The following is a 20569-nucleotide window of genomic DNA, read 5'->3' as shown; positions in this document are numbered from 1 at the left end:
TAGTAAGTGCCGGACAGGCAAGGATTTATTTTTATGATTTGTTTTCTGTATTTGCTTTCACTTTAATAAACCTGACCTGAGGTCAGTCTACCTGGAAACCTGCTGTCGCCTCAGAGTTTAATGCACAAGCCACGTGACCTTTGACCCCAGCAAAGGCGATCCCGGAGTGTTTTGTTACATTGTGGTGGAGAACGCGGGCACTCCGTGGCACAGGCGACAGTATGGAAGACGTGGTGAAAGCACTAGTGCAGTCCACTGCCATACAGCAGCAGGCCACTGCCGCACAGCAGGAAGCTAACCGCTTGATGGCCGCACAGCTGAAGGAGTTGGTGGACGTGACGACTGCAGACCGCCAGCTTCTCCAACAGGTGGCGCAGCGCTTGGTGAGCATGCCTGAGGCTAACCCGGAAGCAGAGTCCAGGAGAATCCATGTGAGTCGGTACTGGCAAAAGCTGACCGCAGAAGATGACGTCGAGGCGTACCTGACAACGTTTGAGCGGACAGCGTTGAGAGAGAAGTGGCCGAAGGAACGATGGGCCGATCTAATTGCTCCATTTCTTTCCGGCGAGGCCCAAAAAGCTTACCATGACTTGGACCCGGAAGTCGCTCAGGACTTTGAGAGGCTGAAAGCTGAGGTCCTGGCCCGGCTGGGTGTGACGACGGCTGTCCGTGCACAGAGGGTACATCAGTGGACCTATCAGCCTGATAAACCGCCGCGATCGCAGATGTTTGACCTGATCTACTTGATAAAGAAATGGCTGCAACCCGAGGTACTGACAACTCCAGAGATAATCCAGCGGATCGTTCTGGACAAGTACCTGAGAGTATTACCACCGGCGCTGAAAAAGTGGGTGAGCCAAGGAAATCCCGCGACAGCGGATCAACTTGTGGAATTGGTGGAGCGTTATTCCGTGGCAGAAGGACTTCCTGACGATACCTCCACCACCCGGTCTGTGCCTCCTCCTCGTGGAACCGGTAAGACTGTTCCAGGGACTGCGGGTGAAGGAAAATTACCTAAAACTGTGGGGGAGGTACCCGGGACTGCTCGCGCTCCGAGACCGAGAGTGTCGGACTATGGTCTCAATAGGGGGCCTGTTAGGTGTTTCCGCTGCCATGAGAAGGGCCATGTTTCTGCGAACTGTCCTGTTACCGCTGAACCCATGCAATGCGATGTTACAGACTCTAAAAAACGCATGTCTTTGGTTACACGGCTAGTGAGTGTGAATGCGGGTCAAAATGATGCAGCGAAACATCTGTGTGAATTGTCTGTTGATGGGAAAAATGTTGTGGCATTGCTAGACTCTGGAAGTGTGGTGACTCTAGTGAATGCCAGTCTGGTAGCACTCCCGTCTGGCCCGTCTGTCAAGTTTTCTGTAACATGTGTGCATGGTGACACCTGCTCGTATCCTACAGCGGTCATATGTATTTCCACGTCATATGGGTCTGTGCAACACAAAGTGGGACTCATTCCCGCGTTGTTACACGATATAATCCTGGGTAGGGATTTTCCCCATTTCTGGCAGTTATGGGAGAATCAGTTGCTCCTTCACGGTAGCTGTGAACCTTCCCCCATGCCATCTGGAGGTCCTGAGTTCCTAAACGAGACCCCACCGGAAGATGTTGCTGGGGAGGTTATTGAATCTAACCTTCATTTCCCCTTCTCAGTTATGGCGGGGGAAACTGAGGAAACCCAGCGAGAGGCGGAGGCAGACAGTCATCCAGCACCCTGCCTACCCGATTTGGGAGTTCAGTTGGATGACTTCCACAGCGAACAAATGAAAGATCCTACCCTGACTCAGGCTAGAAAAAATGTAAAAGTGATAGATGGCGTACCCGTAGAACCTGACACTAGGCTAGCGTACCCGTACATGGTTCTTGAGAATGATTTACTCTACCAGGTAGAGAAAAAGGGGGAAGACACTGTGCAACAGTTAGTGGTACCCAAACCTTATCGGCGGAAGGTACTGGACCTGGCCCACGGACATATAATGGGGGGGCATCTGGGGGTACAAAAAACCACAGAAAGGATATTGCATTGTTTTGTGTGGCCTGGAATACACAATGATGTGCGTAACTATTGTGAGTCCTGTCCAGAGTGCCAAATCTCTGCGCCTAAACCTCGGTTCTGTAGCCCTTTGGTACCCCTCCCTATTATTGGGGTCCCATTTGAGAGAATTGGGATGGATTTGGTTGGGCCCCTTCCCCGGTCCGCACGTGGGCATCAACATATCCTCGTCATCATGGACTATGCCACTCGTTACCCCGAAGCCATCCCTTTGCGTAACACTGCTACCAAAACGATCGCCAAAGAGTTGGTACAAGTGTTTAGTCGGGTGGGAATTCCAAAACAGATACTCACCGACCAGGGGACTCCCTTTATGTCAAGGGTGATGAAGGAGCTCTGCAGGCTCTTACAAATAGACCAGGTGCGTACGTCTGTCTATCACCCTCAAACAGATGGCCTGGTTGAGCGGTTCAATAAAACCTTAAAACAGATGCTCCGGAAGGCGATAGACAAAGATGGGAAGAACTGGGATTACTTGTTACCCTATTTGCTGTTTGCCATTAGGGAAGTTCCCCAGTCTTCCACAGGATTCTCGCCTTTCGAGCTATTATATGCCCGTCGTCCCCGTGGACTGTTGGACGTCGCAAAAGAAACCTGGGAAGGTCAAGTCACTCCCTTTAAAACGGTGATAGATCATGTAACGCAAATGCAGGACCGTATTGCTGCTGTCATGCCCCTTGTTAGGGAACATATGTTACAGGCCCAGGGAGCCCAGAGGCAAAGTTATGATAGAGGCGCCAAGGTCCGTACGTTTGCACCCGGGGATAGGGTGTTGATCCTAATCCCTACGGTGGATAGTAAATTTCTGGCAAAATGGCAGGGCCCCTTTGAGGTCATGGAACGAGTTGGAGAGGTGAACTATAAAGTGCACCAGCCTGGTAAGAGAAAACCAGAACAGATTTATCATGTAAATCTGATAAAACCCTGGAAAGACCGCGCTGCCCTAACAGCGGATCTGCCCCGTCCGGTTTGTTCACCTACCATACCGGAGGTGCAGATTGCCGAGACTCTCTCTGAACGACAAAAATCTGAGGTTAAGCAGTTTTTGTTACAGAACCAACAGTTTTTCTCGGAAAAACCTGGCCAGACTAGGCTAGTGAAACATGAGATTGTCACAGAGCCTGGTGTCACAGTTCATGTGAAGCCATACCGGATTCCGGAAGCACGCCGTGAAGCCGTCTCCCGGGAGGTGAAGGCAATGTTGGACTTAGGAGTCATTGAAGAATCGCACAGCGCCTGGTCCAGTCCAATCGTGTTGATACCTAAGCCGGATGGCTCTATACGATTTTGCAATGATTTTAGGAAACTGAATGCGGTTTCTAAATTTGATGCCTACCCTATGCCCCGGGTCGATGAGTTGATCAATCGGCTGGGTAAAGCCCGATATATTACGACCCTGGATCTAACAAAGGGGTACTGGCAGATCCCTCTGGCCGAAGCGGCCAGAGAGAAGACGGCATTTGCTACACCGGAAGGGCTGTTCCAGTATATCTACATGCCGTTTGGACTTCACGGAGCCCCAGCAACGTTCCAGAGACTGATGGATCGAGTCTTGAGGCCCCACAGGCAGTACGCTTCTGCCTACCTCGATGACATTGTAATTTACAGCATGGACTGGGGGACTCACCTCCAGAAAGTACAAGCGGTGATTGATGACCTGAGAGACGCAGGCTTAACGGCGAATCCCAAGAAATGTCACATCGGCCTTGAAGAAGCCCGATACTTGGGCTACGTGATTGGCAGAGGAGTGGTTAAACCCCAGATCGACAAAATACAGGCAATTCAGCGCTGGCCGCAACCAGTGAACAAAAAACAAGTTCAAGCGTTCCTGGGGATTGCCGGCTATTATCGCCGGTTCATACCCAACTTTGCAGCCATTGCCACCCCCTTGACGGATCTTACCAAAGGGAAGGATTCCGTCATGGTAAAGTGGACTTCAGTGGCCGAAGAGGCCTTCCACAGCCTGAAACGGGCTTTGTGCTCTCAGCCCGTACTAGTGACTCCCGATTTCAGCAGCGAGTTTGTGGTGCAAACTGATGCCTCTGATACTGGTATCGGAGCTGTACTTTCCCAGGTGAAGGACGGAGTGGAACACCCGGTCCTCTACCTCAGCCGGAAATTAAATGTACATGAGCAGAGGTATGCCGTGGTTGAAAAAGAGTGCCTAGCCATTAAATGGGCTCTCGACTCCCTCAAGTATTACCTGGCAGGTAGGAAGTTTAAGCTGGTCACAGACCATGCCCCTCTCAAGTGGATGCACCTCCACAAGGACCGTAATAGTAGGGTAACTCGCTGGTTCCTTGCCCTGCAGGCCTACTCTTTCACAGTAGAGCATCGCCCAGGGGCGCAGATGGGAAACGCCGATGCCCTATCCCGAGTGCACTGTTTCGGGAGTGTCCTTGCTCGACCAGAGTGGTCTGAGCAGGAGGGGGGGATATGTAAGAGTCATGTCGGTCTGGTAGTCGGGGGCAGGTATATCTCGCCTAGATACCTGTCCTATGTGTGTTAGGCTGCTCTGTGTCTTCAGCATACTCATGGGTTAATTAGTGCAGGTTCAAAAGATGACCAGCTGGAGGAATCAGGCGTCAGCCTGGGGCACACAGAATGTCTGTCTGTGTGAGACACATGTGAGTAAGAGTTGTGCTCATGACCTGTGTTATGTTTGCTGGGTGGGAGTAGCCCCCCCAGTTGTTAGATAGGAACGTGTTTGTCTAGTAAGTGCCGGACAGGCAAGGATTTATTTTTATGATTTGTTTTCTGTATTTGCTTTCACTTTAATAAACCTGACCTGAGGTCAGTCTACCTGGAAACCTGCTGTCGCCTCAGAGTTTAATGCACAAGCCACGTGACCTTTGACCCCAGCAAAGGCGATCCCGGAGTGTCTTGTTACAACCCTTTCTCTTACACCAACTCTTTGTTGCTGTAATTTCCACAATCACTGTTGTCACACTCCAGTAATGAATCTGGGGGCATTTTCTGACTTTGCTAAGCCAAGGACTCCACCCTAGACATCTTCTGGAGAGGAGCTTACGTCTTTTTTAAATTAAGCAACAATCTTGTGTATTGATTTGTATTGCAAGTTGTAGACCACCAAATGTATAAATGTGCACCATAATTATAAGACAACAGAACATGGAAGGAGAACTGAAGATGCAATACCTCAGCTTGTCTGCCTCACAACCTTCCTGGATAACTCCATAGATCTCTCGGAGCTGTGAGGAATATGCCCCGAAGCTGAAATTACCTTAATAAATCAGAGAGGACAGTACCTCCAAAAAGATCATTGAGGGGGCAGCAGCCTCTCCAGCCTCAGCTGAGGACAAAACTCCAGGATGATGGGAGTTACGGTCCCCAAACAATGAGACTTGTTTATGTAATTTACTCACTTACATAGCTCCAACATATTCCACAGCCAGAGGCGTAGCTAAAGCTTCAGCACAGGGGGAGCAAAACATCGGAGTGGGCCCCTAACCAGTAATCCTGATTACAGAGCTATGCCGGTGGACCCTAACAGTAGGTATAGGGGAACCTCAGCAGATGACCACGGTGTTACTGAAAACACATCTCTATACAAAGACCAACACTGATATTACCGCCATATGATGACCATGTCCTGCAGAACATAAGAGATTACAGTACATTTATAAATATTGTAGGGAATCTTGCTCTCAGGTAGGCATATGCCACGCAGTTTAATCCAAACATGTGCACATGTAACTTAGAATCAGAGAATGGTAGAGTCGGAAGGGACCTCCAGGGTCCTAGTGTCCAACCTCCTACAGGAGTCACTAAACCATCTCAGACAGATGTCTGTCCAGCCTCTGTTTGAAGACTTCCATTGAAGGAGAACTCACCGCCTCTCGTGGCCGCCTGCTCCACTCATTGATCACTCACTGTCAAAAACTTTTTTCTAAGATTTAATCTGTATCTTCTCCCTTTCAGTTTCATTCCATTGCTTCTCATATTTCCATGTGCAAATGAGAATAATGATGATCCCTCTACACTGTGACGGCCCTTCAGATATTTGTAGACGGCTATTAAGTCTCCTCTTAGTCTTCTTTTTTGCAGCTAAACATTCCCAGATCCTTTACACATTCCTTGTAGGACATGGTTTGCAGTCCACTCACCATCCTGGTCGCTCTTTTCTGAACTTGCTCCAGTTTTTCAATGTCATTTTTATAATGTGGTGCCCAGGACTGGACCCAGTATCCAGATGAGGCCTGACCAAGGAGGAGCAGAGGGGGATAATTATTCAATGTGATCTAGACTCTGTGCTTCTCTTAATACATCCTAGAACTGTGTTTGCCTTTTGCTGCTGCATCACACTGTGCAGTCTGTGATCTATTAGTATAGCCAAGTGTTTTTCACACGTGCTGTTGCTTAGCCCTATTCCTCCCATTCTTTATATGTGTTTTTCATTTTTCTTGCCCAGATGTAGGACTTTGCATTTCTTTCTCTGAAAACCATTCTATTAGTTGATTCCCACAGTTCCAGTTTGTTTAGATCTTTTTGAGTCCTCCCTCGGTCTTCTCTAGTATTAACTATCCCTCCTAGCTTTGTGTAATCAGCGAATTTAATAAATTTATCCTCAATTCCTTCGTCTAAATCATTTATAAAGATTTTTAACAACATTGGCGCCAGGACAGAGCCCTGTGGTACTCCACTTGAGACATTCCTCCAACTGGATGTGCAGCCATTTATGTCCACTCTTTGGGTACAATCACTGAGCCAATTATAAATCCACCTGACAGTAGCCTTGTCAGTCCCATACTTGGTAATTTTTTCAATAAGAATAGTATGAGATACTTTATCAACTCCTTTGCTGAAGTTGAGATACACTATATCTACCACATTTCCCTGATCCATCCAGTCAGTGATTCCATCTTAGCAGGAAATTAGATTCGTCTGTCATGACTTGTTTGCTACAAACCCATGATGGCTCTGGTTAATCACTTTATTCTCATCCAGGTATCTACATACATGTTTTATAATTTGTTCAAAGATCTTTTCTGGTATAAAGGTAAGGCTCACGGGCCTGTGATTTCCTGGCTCCATCATCATTCCTTTTTTAAAGATAGGGATAATATTTGTCCTTCTCCAATCTTCTGAGGCTTCTTCTGTTCTCCAAAAAGTTTCAAAGATTATGGAGAGTGGTTCAATAATTTTGTCTATCTCTTTCAATACCCTAGTACATAATTCATCTGGACCAGGATATATAAATTCATGTAAATTAGCTAAGTGTCCCCTCACCATCTCTCTGTTTATGGATAGTGCGGATTCTTTTGTTCCTTTGATGGCCCTGCGAAGATCAGTTCATGTTACATTCGCTTTCTTAGTGAGCACAGATGCAAAATAGGAATGTAAAAGTTCGGCTTCTCAACAACATTTCTGACCACTTCATAATTTTTATCCTGTAAAAATCCTATAGCTTCTTTTTCGTTTCTTTTGCTTTTGACATACCCCCAAAATCCTTTCTTATTACTTTTGACATCTCTTGCATTATCAGCTTTAGATAATCTGATGCCCTCTGTTTCTTTTACGTCAACCTAAAACTCAATATTGCAGGCTTATATGAATAAAAGTCTGTGTTTTCTTGACCAACGCATAAATTCAAAAGCCAATACATTGATAGCAGTCTATTCCTCCTAGCTTGCTGAAAATAGACATCTGGTTAATTAAGGAAAGGAAGGAAAACAGAGAACCCAGAGGAAACCCACGCAATCTGCGGGAGAATATACAAACTCCTTGCAGATGTTGTCCTTGGTGGGATTTGAACCTAGGACCACAAAGCAACAGTGCTAACCACTGACCCACCATGCCATTTATGTTTTATGGAGGGTCAGCAGTGACACCAGGGTACAGCAGTCTCATGTTAGGGTCTCTGCTGCACAGCAAGCTGGACATTATTGTTGGACCATCAGCAGAGAACGTGCAGTCATATAAACTGAGCCGAGTTATACTGAAAAATATAAGTCTGTCTATGAATGGTGGTGGAGATGCAACAAGAGTCATGGTCCTGACAGACCAATATCTGAATATGTTCCATTCATGTAAGACTACACCCAAAGTGTTCAAACTAAGGCATAGAATAGTGAAATCCCATCATAGGCAGTGGCCTCCATTACTGCATAATGTGCACCAGAGCTTTGGATGAGGGCGGTTACTTTGTCCCCATGATATATCATCCCTCCCGTTATTTGCATATTCCATGGGACGTGATTTTTCCATCTTTTTCTGGTTTGAGTTCTGTACTTGAAATGTAAATGTTAAAGTGAACCTGACAGCTGAAATGCTGCACGATCCGTAGGCAGTATGTATCCGGCACCGGCTACACGATTCAAGGGTGGCATGTATCAGGTACCAGGTGCCCGATTCGTGGGCAGCATATGTTCGGCACTGGCTGCACGATCAGTGGGCGGCATGTATCTAGCACCGGCTGCATGATGCGTGGGCGGAATATATCCGGCATCGGCTGCACGATCCATGGGTGGCATGTATCAGGCACTGGCTGGACAATCCATGGGCGGCATATATCAGGCACCGGCTGAACAATCCGTGGGCGGCATGTATCAGGCACCAACTGCATAATCCGTAGGCAGCATGAATCAGGCATCAGTTGCACAATCCGTGGGCGGCATGTGTCAGGCACCGGCTGCATGATCCATGAGCATTATGTATCAGGCACTGGCTGCACGATCCTTGGACAGCATGTATCAGGCACCAGCTGCAAGATCCGTGAGGCGGCATATATCTGGCACCGGCTGCACAATCAGAGGGTGACATATATCGGGCACTGGCTGCACAATCTGTGGGCGGCATGTATTCCACACCAGCTGAACGATCAGTGGGTGGCATGTGTCAGGCACCGGCTGTATGATCCGTGAGCAGCATGTATCAGGCACTGGCTGCACGATCACTGGGCAGCATGTATCCAGTGTGAAAACACAGGAGTCGGTGGGTGCCCCGGTCCACTAGCCAGAACCACATGGACCAGGGATCATCCCACCAAACACCTGTTCTCCTTTTAACATGGGCATAACGATACTCAGACAACAAAGGGTGAGGGTAAAACAGTGTGTCAATACTTTATTGAACCACAAAACAGGCAGATAACACATAGAACAGACCAAGCACAGTACCCAGAGATGGTGCACATTACAGAGTCCCACCCTTCATCAGGATAATGGCAGCTGTTACTTCACAGCACTCATGGTCAGCTACCCCACCTGTGCCACGCACACAGACAGGAGGTAGCGACAAGCTTAGGAAGAAAAAAGTCCCTTGAGGTACAAGGCCAGCTGACCTGAGGGTCACAACCTGGCTTCTCCAAACATCTCCATGGAGCCAGGCGGCCGGCGGGTCCCTATCCTGGCTTTCTCCAAATGCATCCATGGTTCAGCATTGGTTAATTGTAGCAGATCTGTATTCTTGCAATCGGAGCCAAAAACCCCTACATTGTTTCTTGTAGAATGATAGATCCATGTCCCTCGTGATGGAGCCATGATGATTTGGCAGCACCCTATAGGAACCCCAGGATGTTTGGATGTCTTGGCAGAATCTGTCTCTCTCTCTGTCTCTGTGTTGGTCAGTCTCTCTGTCTCTCTGTACAGAGACATGTATCCTATTTTTAGATTTACCTAGCATCCTTCAGTCTAGCATCACAGATAAGGTGAAGAATGGTGATGACTAAGTCGCCTTGCCTGATTATGTAATCTATTTGCATAGATTTTCCTCCTCTGTTTTAAAAATCAACAAACTATCTGGCCTGAACAATGCATAATTAGCATGTCAGCAAACATCACTAGTCATCAAGGATAAGAGCACACTGTTATATAATATATCAGCTTACAAGTTAATATTACAGGCTTACACAAACAAAAATCTGTTTGCTTGACCAGCCAGAAATAAATGCTTACATTCAAAAGCCAACATACAGATAAGTCTATTCTTCTTGGTTTGCTGAAAAGAGACATCTGGTTAATTAAGATACAATGCTGTGTCTCCACATCCGGCATCGGTGGTACGATCCATGGGCAGCATTTTATCAGACACCGGTGGTATGATCCATGGGCAGCCTATATCCACCACTGGCTGCACAATCCACAGGCGGCATGTATCAGACACCAGTGGTATGATCCGTGTGCGGCATTTGCCAGGCACTGGCTGTACGATCACAGCCCGATATAATTCTACTGAAGTAACTAACAAATATTCAGAACTGGGAGGCACCAGAGGGGGCACATACTTCTTTATATCATGGTAATAATGAATGATGCCATTCTCTTGTTTCGCAGACTCGTTCTCTTCATGTCTTGATCCCTGGATTCTTATTACCAACAAGTGTTATCTCTTCTCTGAAAATCTGAAGAACCAGAGAGACAGCGAGGACGACTGCGAGAGGCAGAAGGCCAAACTGGCAATGGTGAAGAACGGAACGATACTGGTCAGTGGTGGAGAATGAGCTGAGTACTGAGGACAGAGAGGACAGTGATTATGGGGAGAGTAGACGAGATGGACAGTGAATATGGGGGAGAGTAGATGAGGAGGACAGTGAATAAGGGGGAGAGTAGACGAGGAGGACAGTGAATATGGGGGAGAGTAGACGAGGAGGACAGTGAATATGAGGAGAGTAGACGAGGAGGACAGTGAATACGGGGGAGAGTAGACGAGGAGGACAGTGAATATGGGGGACAGTAGACGAGGAGGACAGTGAATATGGGGGACAGTAGACGAGGAGGACAGTGAATATGGGGGAGAGTAGACGAGGAGGACAGTGAATATGGGGGAGAGTAGACGAGGAGGACAGTGAATATGGGGGAGAGTAGACGAGGAGGACAGTGAATATGGGGGAGAGTAGACGATGAGGACAGTGTGGACAGAGGACTTGTTGAGAAATTAGACATGTTGGACACTAGGCATGGAGGACAGTGAACATGGAGAACATTTAGTATGAAAGATAGATGAAACTTTCCAATTTTGTTACGACTGGCTGACTATACAAAGTGTGTAGAGGCTTTACAATTTTTTCCTGATGAACTGCTGCCTGAGGTGTCTGTCAGTAATGTATTAATTTTTCCTCATAAAAAAAAACATGCACGCTCAGCTGAGTTGACTGTACATATGTATAAGGGAGTTAACCCTTCTTTGCGGTTTCATTTTTTGCTCACGGTCTTCCCAGAGCCATATCCTTTTTTATTTTTCCGGCAATATGGCCAAGTGAGGACTTTTTTTTGCAGGACGAGTTATACATTTGAATGGCACCACTCATGTACTGTAAAACGGGGAAAATAATTCGAAGTACGGTGAAATTGCAAAAAAAGTGCAATTGCTCAATTGTTTCTTGTATTTTTTTTACCATGTTCACTAAATGCTAAAACTGAGCTGCCAGTATGATTCTCCAGGTAATTACGAGTTCACAGACACCAAACACGTCTAGGTTCTTTTTATTTAAGTGGTGAAAAACAAAATCCAAAGTTTGTAAAAAAAAAAAAAAAAAATGTCGCCATTTTCTGAGACCTGTAGTGTCTCCATTTTTCGGGATCTGGTGTCGGGTGAGGGCATATTTTTTGCATGCCGATCTGATGTTTTTATTGATGCCATTTTGCTGCAGATACGTAATTCTGGTGTATTGATTTTTTTCTCATTTACCGAACGGATTAATTCTTTTTATTTATTGATCGGGCGATTCTGAACGCGGCGATATCAAATATGTGTAGGGTTTTTTTTAATTGTTTTATTTTGAATGGTGTGAAAGGGGGGTGATTTGAATTTGAACTTTTATATATATATATAAAAAAAAATTTTTTAATAGACTAGAAGCTGCAATCTCCTCTGCTACACTTAGGGCTGCAGTCCTGCTCTATGTAGCAGAAATGCTCACTTGCTATGAACGCCGACCGCTGGGGGGCGCTCATAGCTATCCGGCTATGACAATCGCAGGGGTCTCCTACAGACCCTGTGTTGTCATGCCAACACATCATTGACCTGCGCTCATGTGACACAATCGCCAATGGGCAGGGTTAATGACATGCTTCCTGCGCATGCTTGTTAAGTGCCGCTGTCAGAGTTTGACAGCGGCAGTTAACATATTAAAAGCCGCGGGTGAATCGCAATTCCACCCACAACTGTTAGGGGCACCTGAAAGCTGATCAGATAAGGTCATCGTCGGAACCCGCACCAAACAGATATATACGTCTTTGGATGTTAAGGGGTTAAGAGGAATAGCTTTTGATAACCTGAAATATCTCCTCATGCTCACTCTCTGCTACACTAAGAAGTCTCCTCAACTGTGGTGACCACCTCTAGGCCTTCTCCTGTGCTGCTCTTTTTCTTTGTCCTCATCTGTGGTGACCACCTCTGGGCCTTCTCCTGTGCTGCTCTTCCTCCTTATCCTCACCTGTAGTGACCACCTCTGGGCCTTCTCCTGTGCTGCTCTTTTTCTTTGTCCTCATCTGTGGTGACCACCTCTGAGCCTTCTCCTGCGCTGCTCTTCCTCCTTATCCTCATCGGTGGTGACCACCTTTGGCCCTTCTCCTGTGCTACTCTTCCTCCTTATCCTCATCTGTGGTGACTACCTCTGGGTCTTCTCCTGCACTGCTCTTCCTCCTTATCCTCATCTGTAGTGACCACCTCCAAGCCTTCTCCTGTGCTGCTCCTTTTCTTTGTCCTCAATCTGTGGTGACCACCTCTGAGCCTTCTCCTGTGCTGCTCTTCCTCCTTAATCTCATCTATGGTGACCACCTCTGGCCTTTCTCCTGTGCTGTTCCTTTACTTTGTCCTCAATCTGTGGTGACCACCTCTGGTCCTTCTCCTGTGCTGCTCTTCCTCCTTATCCTCACCTGTAGTGACCACCTCTGGGCCTTCTCCTGTGCTGCTTTTCCTCCTTATTCTCATCTGTGGTGACCACCTCTGGGCCTTCTCTTACGCTGATCTTCCTCCTTATTCACATCTGTGGTGACCACCTTTGGCCCTTCTCCTGTGCTACTCTTCCTCCTTATCCTCATCTGTGGTGACTACCTCTGGGTCTTCTCCTGCACTGCTCTTCCTCCTTATCCTCATCTGTGGTGACCACCTCTGAGCCTTCTCCTGTGCTGCTCCTTTTCTTTGTCCTCAATCTGTGGTGACCACCTCTGAGCCTTCTCCTGTGCTGCTCTTCCTCCTTAATCTCATCTGTGGTGACCACCTCTGGGCTTTCTCCTGTGCTGTTCCTTTACTTTGTCCTCAATCTGTGGTGACCACCTCTGGTCCTTCTCTTGTGCTGCTCTTCCTCCTTATCCTCATCTGTGGTGACTACCTCTGGGTCTTCTCTTGCACTGCTCTTCCTCCTTATCCTCATCTGTGGTGACCACCTCTGAGCCTTTTCTTGTGCTGTTCCTTTACTTTGTCCTCAATCTGTGGTGACCACCTCTGGTCCTTCTCCTGCACTCCTCTTCCTCCTTATCCTCATCTGTGGTGACCACCTCTGGTCCTTCTCTTGTGCTGCTCTTTTTCTTTGTCCTCAATCTGTGGTGACCACCTCTGGGACTTCTCCTGTGCTGCTCTTCCTCCTTATCCTCACCTGTAGTGACCACCTCTGGGCCTTCTCCTGTGCTGCTTTTCCTCCTTATTCTCATCTGTGGTGACCACCTCTGGGCCTTCTCTTACGCTGATCTTCCTCCTTATCCTCACCTGTGGTGACCACCTCTGGGCCTTCTCCTGCGCTGCTCTAACTCCTTATTCACATCTGTGGTGACCACCTTTGGCCCTTCTCCTGTGCTACTCTTCCTCCTTATCCTCATCTGTGGTGACTACCTCTGGGTCTTCTCCTGCACTGCTCTTCCTCCTTATCCTCATCTGTGGTGACCACCTCTGAGCCTTTTCCTGTGCTGCTCCTTTTCTTTGTCCTCAATCTGTGGTGACCACCTCTGAGCCTTCTCCTGTGCTGCTCTTCCTCCTTAATCTCATCTGTGGTGACCACCTCTGGGCTTTCTCCTGTGCTGTTCCTTTACTTTGTCCTCAATCTGTGGTGACCACCTCTGGTCCTTCTCTTGTGCTGCTCTTCCTCCTTATCCTCATCTGTGGTGACTACCTCTGGGTCTTCTCCTGCACTGCTCTTCCTCCTTATCCTCATCTGTAGTGACCACCTCTGAGCCTTCTCTGTTGTGAATTTACCTTTTGGCTCCCTCTAGTGGCTACTAGTGATTTGACTCTGGGTATGTCATTCATCCCTTGTATGCTCACCTGGGTCGTTAGGTCAGGGGTGTTGCTATATAAGCTCCCTGGACCTTCAGTTCAATGCCTGGCAACGTTGATATCAGAGCTAATCTGTAGTGCTCTTGTCTACTGATCCTGGTTCCTGCTTGATTAAGCTAAGTCTGCTTTCTTGCTTTTTGCTATTTGTTTTTGTTTTGTAAGGTTGTTTTGAGAGTGTTGGGGGACACTCACTTGGCCGCGATATTCAAGCACACGGGCATGGGTGTATAAAACAAAGCAGTCCATGCGGTTTATTAAGCTTCATAAACCGGGGTACGCACAGTTCATAACATGAAACACAACAGGCACCAACTGGTGATATTTACTTGCAGCTTCTAACACTTCAGTGTACGGCTTTGCCTCACGGCCACTAACACGCTGGTCCTCCCTTAACCAGTTCCCAAGGGAGACCACACAGTTCATAGAACTTCACAAGCACTACCGGCCTGTACGATACCTGACGGGAGCTCCGGCTCCACCTGCTGACTCCTTGCCAGTCCGCACCTCCGGGTAAGCTGCCTTACAGGGATCAACAACTTGCCTGGCCGGCACGCAGTAGTCAGTCCAGACCTCACCGAAGGACTCCAGCTTCCCCAGTTCCACTGTGCACTGCTCCGGGATCCGGTCCTCCTACTAGGACCTCCCACGCCAGCAGGTGCTTTCCAGGAAGCCTCCTCTCAGGCTTCCAACACAGGAACACACCGAGCCCTCAGGAACTCCCTCAGGGATTTTGCCCTTGGACCCTCCAGGTCCAACACTGGAACCACACAGGAACATGTGACCCACACCCTGGTCACGTTATGTACCTGTAACCACACCCACAGTAATGGATCACATGGGCTGGTCACGTGATCCTGACATCACTGCAGGTCAACTCCGTGCACATCCCGGGGAGACCATGCAGCGCCCCCTACCTGTTACAGGGGTCACTGCATCACATATATCACAGTTTGCATTTTTGTGCAGCTTGCATATTATCTGTTTCCTGACCTTGCTGGAAGCTCTAGGGTGGCTGGTGTTCTCCCCCCGGGCCGTTAGACGATTCGGGGGTTCTTGAATCTCCAGCGTGGATTTTGATAGGGTTTTTGTTGACCATATAAGTTATCTTACTACATTCTGCTATTAGTAAAGTGGGCCTCTCTTTGCTAAACCTAGTTCATCTCTGTGTTTGTCATTTCCTCTTACCTCACCGTTATTATTAGTGAGGAGTGGCTATATGGTCAACCCAGTTACCACTGCCCTATGAGCTGGATTTTTGTACGTCGCAGACTTACTTGTTTCTCTGAGACCCTCGCCATTGGGGTCATAACAGTATGCCAGGCCTGTATTAAATGTTAAATGCATTGCAGAAGCGGGATTATAAGAAAGAAAGTTCTGAGTTTTTTTTTCTCTCTCTCATTTTTTTTTTTTTCTTTTCCCCTTTACCTCTGAGTGGCTTGTGTTTGCTGCAGACATGAATGTCCAGACCTTGATTACAAGTGTGGACCAGCTGGCTACTCGTGTGCAGGGCATACAAGATTATGTTACCAGAAATCCTATGTCAGAACCTAAGATACCGATTCCTGAACCGTTTTCCGGAGACCGATTTAAATTTAGAAATTTCAGGAATAATTGTAAATTGTTTTTGTCCCTGAAACCCTGTTCATCTGGAGACTCCGCTCAGCAAGTAAAAATTGTTATTTCTTTTTTACGGGGCGACCCTCAGGATTGGGCCTTCTCGCTGGCGCCAGGAGATCCGGCATTGGCTGACATTGATGCGTTTTTTTCTGGCGCTCGGTTTGCTTTATGAGGAACCTAATCTTGAGATTCAGGCAGGCCTTGCTGGCTATGTCTCAGGGCCAGGACGAGGCTGAAGTGTATTGCCAAAAATTTCGGAAATGGTCCGTGCTGACCCAGTGGAACGAGTGTGCATTGGCTGCTAATTTTAGAAATGGCCTTTCTGAAGCCATTAAGAATGTGATGGTGGGTTTTCCCATTCCCACAGGTCTGAATGATTCTATGGCCCTGGCTATTCAAATCGACCGGCGGTTGCGGGAGCGCAAAACCGCTAATTCCCTCATGGTGTTGTCTGAACAGACACCTGATTTAATGCAATGTGATAGAATCCTGACTAGAAATGAGCGGAAAATTCATAGACGCCAGAATGGCTTGTGTTACTACTGTGGTGATTCTACACATGTTATCTCAGCATGCTCTAAACGTCTTACTAAGGTTGTTAGTCCGGTCGCCATTGGTAATTTGCAACCTAAATTTATTGTATCTGTAACTTTGATTTGCTCACTGTCATCGTATCCTGTCATGGCGTTTGTGGACTCGGGTGCTGCCCTGAGCCTTATGGATCTGTCATTTGCCAAGCGCTGCGGTTTTGTTCTTGAGCCATTAGAAAATCCTATCCCTCTTAGGGGTATTGATTCTACGCACTACCTAGGTTAATACAATTAATCCCCAATCCCCACAGTTTTAAGCGTGCACTAAAAACTCATTTGTTCAGATTGGCCTACCGCCTCAACGCATTAACCTAATTATCCCTGTGTGGCCTATTAATAAAAAACAACAACATAATCACGTTCCTCCATCATGTTCTCATACACTTTATGCAGTTAATAGCCTCTGTGTCTGTACTGTTACATACTTAGGCAGTTAACTGGTTCATGCAGCTTTACATGAACACCCGAGCCTTACACTATGGCTGGTCCAAATAACTAAAGCAATTGTTACCATCCACCTCTCGTGTCTCCCCTTTTCCTCATAGTTTGTAAGCTTGCGAGCAGGGCCCTCATTCCTCCTGGTATCTGTTTTGAACTGTGATTTCTGTTATGCTGTAATGTCTGTTGTCTGTATAAGTCCCCTCTATAAGTTGTAAAGCGCTGCGGAATATGTTGGCGCTATATAAATAAAATTATTATTATTATTATTATTATACGCCATTGGCAAAAAATAAGCCGCAGTATTGGACACAGGTTACCATGTGCATGACTCCTGAACACCGCGAGGTGATACGTTTTCTCGTTCTACATAAAATGCATGATTTGGTTGTTTTGGGGCTGCCATGGTTACAGACCCATAATCCAGTCCTTGACTGGAAGGCTATGTCAGTGTCTAGTTGGGGCTGTCAGGGAATTCATGAGGATTCCCTGCCTGTGTCTATTGCTTCTTCTACGCCTTCGGAAGTTCCGGCGTATTTGTCTGATTATCAGGATGTCTTTAGCGAGTCCAGGTCCAGTGCATTACCTCCTCATAGGGAATGTGACTGTGCTATAGATTTGATTCCAGGCAGTAAGTTTCCTAAGGGAAGACTGTTTAATCTGTCGGTACCTGAACATACCGCGATGCGTTCATATATCAAGGAGTCTCTTGAGAAGGGGCATATCCGTCCTTCTTCTTCCCCTCTTGGTGCGGGATTCTTTTTTGTGGCCAAAAAGGACGGATCTTTGAGGCCTTGTATTGACTATCGGCTTTTAAATAAGATCACTGTCAAATTTCAGTATCCTTTGCCGCTGTTGTCAGATTTGTTTGCCCGGATTAAAGGTGCCAAGTGGTTCACCAAGATAGACCTTCGTGGTGCGTACAACCTTGTGCGCATTAGGCAGGGCGATGAATGGAAAACCGCATTCAATACGCCCGAAGGTCATTTTGAGTACTTGGTGATGCCATTCGGTCTCTCTAATGCACCTTCAGTTTTTCAGTCCTTCATGCATGACATTTTCCGGAAGTATCTGGATACATTTTTGATTGTTTATCTGGATGATATTCTGGTTTTTTCTGATGATTGGGACTCGCATGTGGAGCAGGTCAGGATGGTTTTTGAGATTCTGCGTGAAAATTCTTTGTTTGTAAAAGGCTCAAATTGTCTCTTTGGTGTACAGAAGGTTCCCTTTTTGGGGTTCATTTTTTCCCCTTCTGCTGTGGAGATGGATCCAGTCAAGGTCCGAGCTATTCATGATTGGACTCAACCCTTGTCAGTTAAGAGTCTTCAGAAGTTCTTGGGTTTTGCTAACTTCTACCGTCGTTTTATCGCAAATTTCTCTAGCGTTGTTAAACCGCTGACGGATATGACCAAGAAAGGCTCTGATGTAGCTAACTGGGCTCCTGCTGCCATGGAGGCTTTCCAGGAGTTAAAACGCCGGTTTACTTCGGCGCCTGTTTTGTGCCAGCCTGACATCTCACTTCCTTTTCAGGTTGAGGTGGATGCTTCGGAGATTGGGGCAGGGGCCGTTTTGTCACAGAGAGGCCCTGGTTGTTCTACTATGAGACCTTGTGCCTTTTTCTCTAGGAAGTTTTCGCCGGCAGAGCGAAATTATGATGTGGGCAATCGGGAGTTGTTGGCCATGAAGTGGGCATTTGAGGAGTGGCGTCATTGGCTCGAGGGTGCTAAGCATCGTGTGGTGGTCTTGACTGATCACAAAAATCTGATGTATCTCGAGTCTGCTAAACGCCTGAATCCTAGACAGGCCCGCTGGTCATTGTTTTTCTCCCGTTTTGACTTTGTGGTCTCGTATTTGCCAGGGTCTAAGAATGTGAAGGCCGACGCTCTGTCTAGGAGCTTTGTGCCTGATGCTCCTGGAGTCGCTGAACCTGTGGGTATTCTTAAGGAAGGAGTTATCGTGTCTGCTATTTCTCCAGATCTGCGACGTGTGTTGCAGAGATTTCAGGCTGGTAGGCCTGACTCTTGTCCACCTGACAGATTGTTTGTGCCTGCTAGATGGACCAGCAGAGTCATTTCCGAGGTTCATTCCTCGGTGTTGGCAGGGCACCCGGGAATTTTTGGCACCAGAGATCTGGTGGCCAGGTCCTTTTGGTGGCCTTCCTTGTCAAGGGATGTGCGGTTATTTGTACAGTCCTGTGGTACTTGTGCTGGAGCTAAGCCTTGCTGCTCTCGTGCCAGCGGGTTGCTCTTGCCCTTGCCTGTCCCGAAGAGACCTTGGACACACATCTCTATGGATTTCATTTCTGATCTTCCGGTGTCTCAGGGCATGTCTGTCATCTGGGTGATATGTGATCGTTTCTCCAAGATGGTCCATTTGGTTCCTTTGCCTAAGCTGCCCTCTTCTTCTGATCTGGTTCCTGTGTTCTTCCAGAACGTGGTTCGTTTGCACGGCATTCCTGAGAATATTGTGTCGGACAGAGGATCCCAGTTTGTTTCCAGGTTCTGGTGATCCTTTTGTGGTAGGATGGGCATTGAGTTGTCGTTTTCATCCGCTTTCCATCCCCAGACTAACGGACAAACGGAGCAAACTAATCAGACTCTGGAGGCTTATTTGAGGTGTTTTGTCTCTTCTGATCAGGATGATTGGGTGACCTTCTTGCCGTTGGCTGAATTTGCCCTTAATAATCGGGCTAGTTCCGCCACCTTGGTTTCGCCATTTTTCTGCAACTCTGGTTTCCATCCTCGTTTTTCCTCGGGACATGTGGAGCCTTCTGACTGTCCTGGGGTGGATTCCGTGGTGGATAGGTTGCAGCGGATCTGGGGGCATGTGGTGGACAACTTGAAGTTGTCACAGGAGAAGGCTCAGCGTTTTGCCAACCGCCGCCGTGGTGTGGGTCCCCGACTTCGCGTTGGGGATTTGGTATGGCTGTCTTCTCGATTTGTTCCTATGAAGGTCTCCTCTCCCAAATTTAAGCCTCGCTTCATTGGTCCTTACAAGATATTGGAAATCATTAATCCTGTATCCTTTCGCTTGGATCTTCCGGTGTCGTTTGCCATCCACAACGTATTTCATAGGTCCTTGTTGCGGCGGTACGTTGTGCCTGTGGTTCCTTCTGCTGAGCCTCCTGCTCCGGTGTTGGTTGAGGGCGAGTTGGAGTACGTGGTGGAGAAGATCTTAGATTCTCGTCTCTCCAGGCGGAGGCTTCAGTACCTGGTCAAGTGGAAGGGATATGGTCAGGAGGATAATTCCTGGGTGGTCGCCTCTGATGTGCATGCGGCCTATTTAGTTCGTGCCTTTCACGCCGCTCATCCTGATCGCCCTGGTGGTCTTGGTGAGGGTTCGGTGACCCCTCACTAAGGGGGGGGTACTGTTGTGAATTTACCTTTTGGCTCCCTCTAGTGGCTACTAGTGATTTGACTCTGGGTATGTCATTCATCCCTTGTATGCTCACCTGGGTCGTTAGGTCAGGGGTGTTGCTATATAAGCTCCCTGGACCTTCAGTTCAATGCCTGGCAACGTTGATATCAGAGCTAATCTGTAGTGCTCTTGTCTACTGATCCTGGTTCCTGCTTGATTAAGCTAAGTCTGCTTTCTTGCTTTTTGCTATTTGTTTTTGTTTGCATTT

At 47.5% G+C, this 20569-nt stretch overlaps 1 protein-coding gene across 1 annotated transcript in view; it reads left to right on the top strand.

Moving 5' to 3' along the window:
- Nucleotides 1–20569, top strand: part of LOC143781443 (C-type lectin domain family 2 member D-like) — a 214294-nt gene that overhangs the window by 170993 nt on the left and 22732 nt on the right. The window contains exon 6 of the mRNA XM_077268088.1: nt 10360–10508. Coding sequence (XP_077124203.1) covers nt 10360–10508 — 149 coding nt within the window. The remainder of the gene's footprint in view (nt 1–10359; nt 10509–20569) is intronic.

The sequence above is a fragment of the Ranitomeya variabilis genome, chromosome 1 (genome assembly GCF_051348905.1).
Source record: "Ranitomeya variabilis isolate aRanVar5 chromosome 1, aRanVar5.hap1, whole genome shotgun sequence".
Taxonomy (NCBI): domain Eukaryota; kingdom Metazoa; phylum Chordata; class Amphibia; order Anura; family Dendrobatidae; genus Ranitomeya; species Ranitomeya variabilis.
Note: the sequence above shows the minus strand (reverse complement) of the source record. Positions and strands in the feature narration are given on the sequence as shown.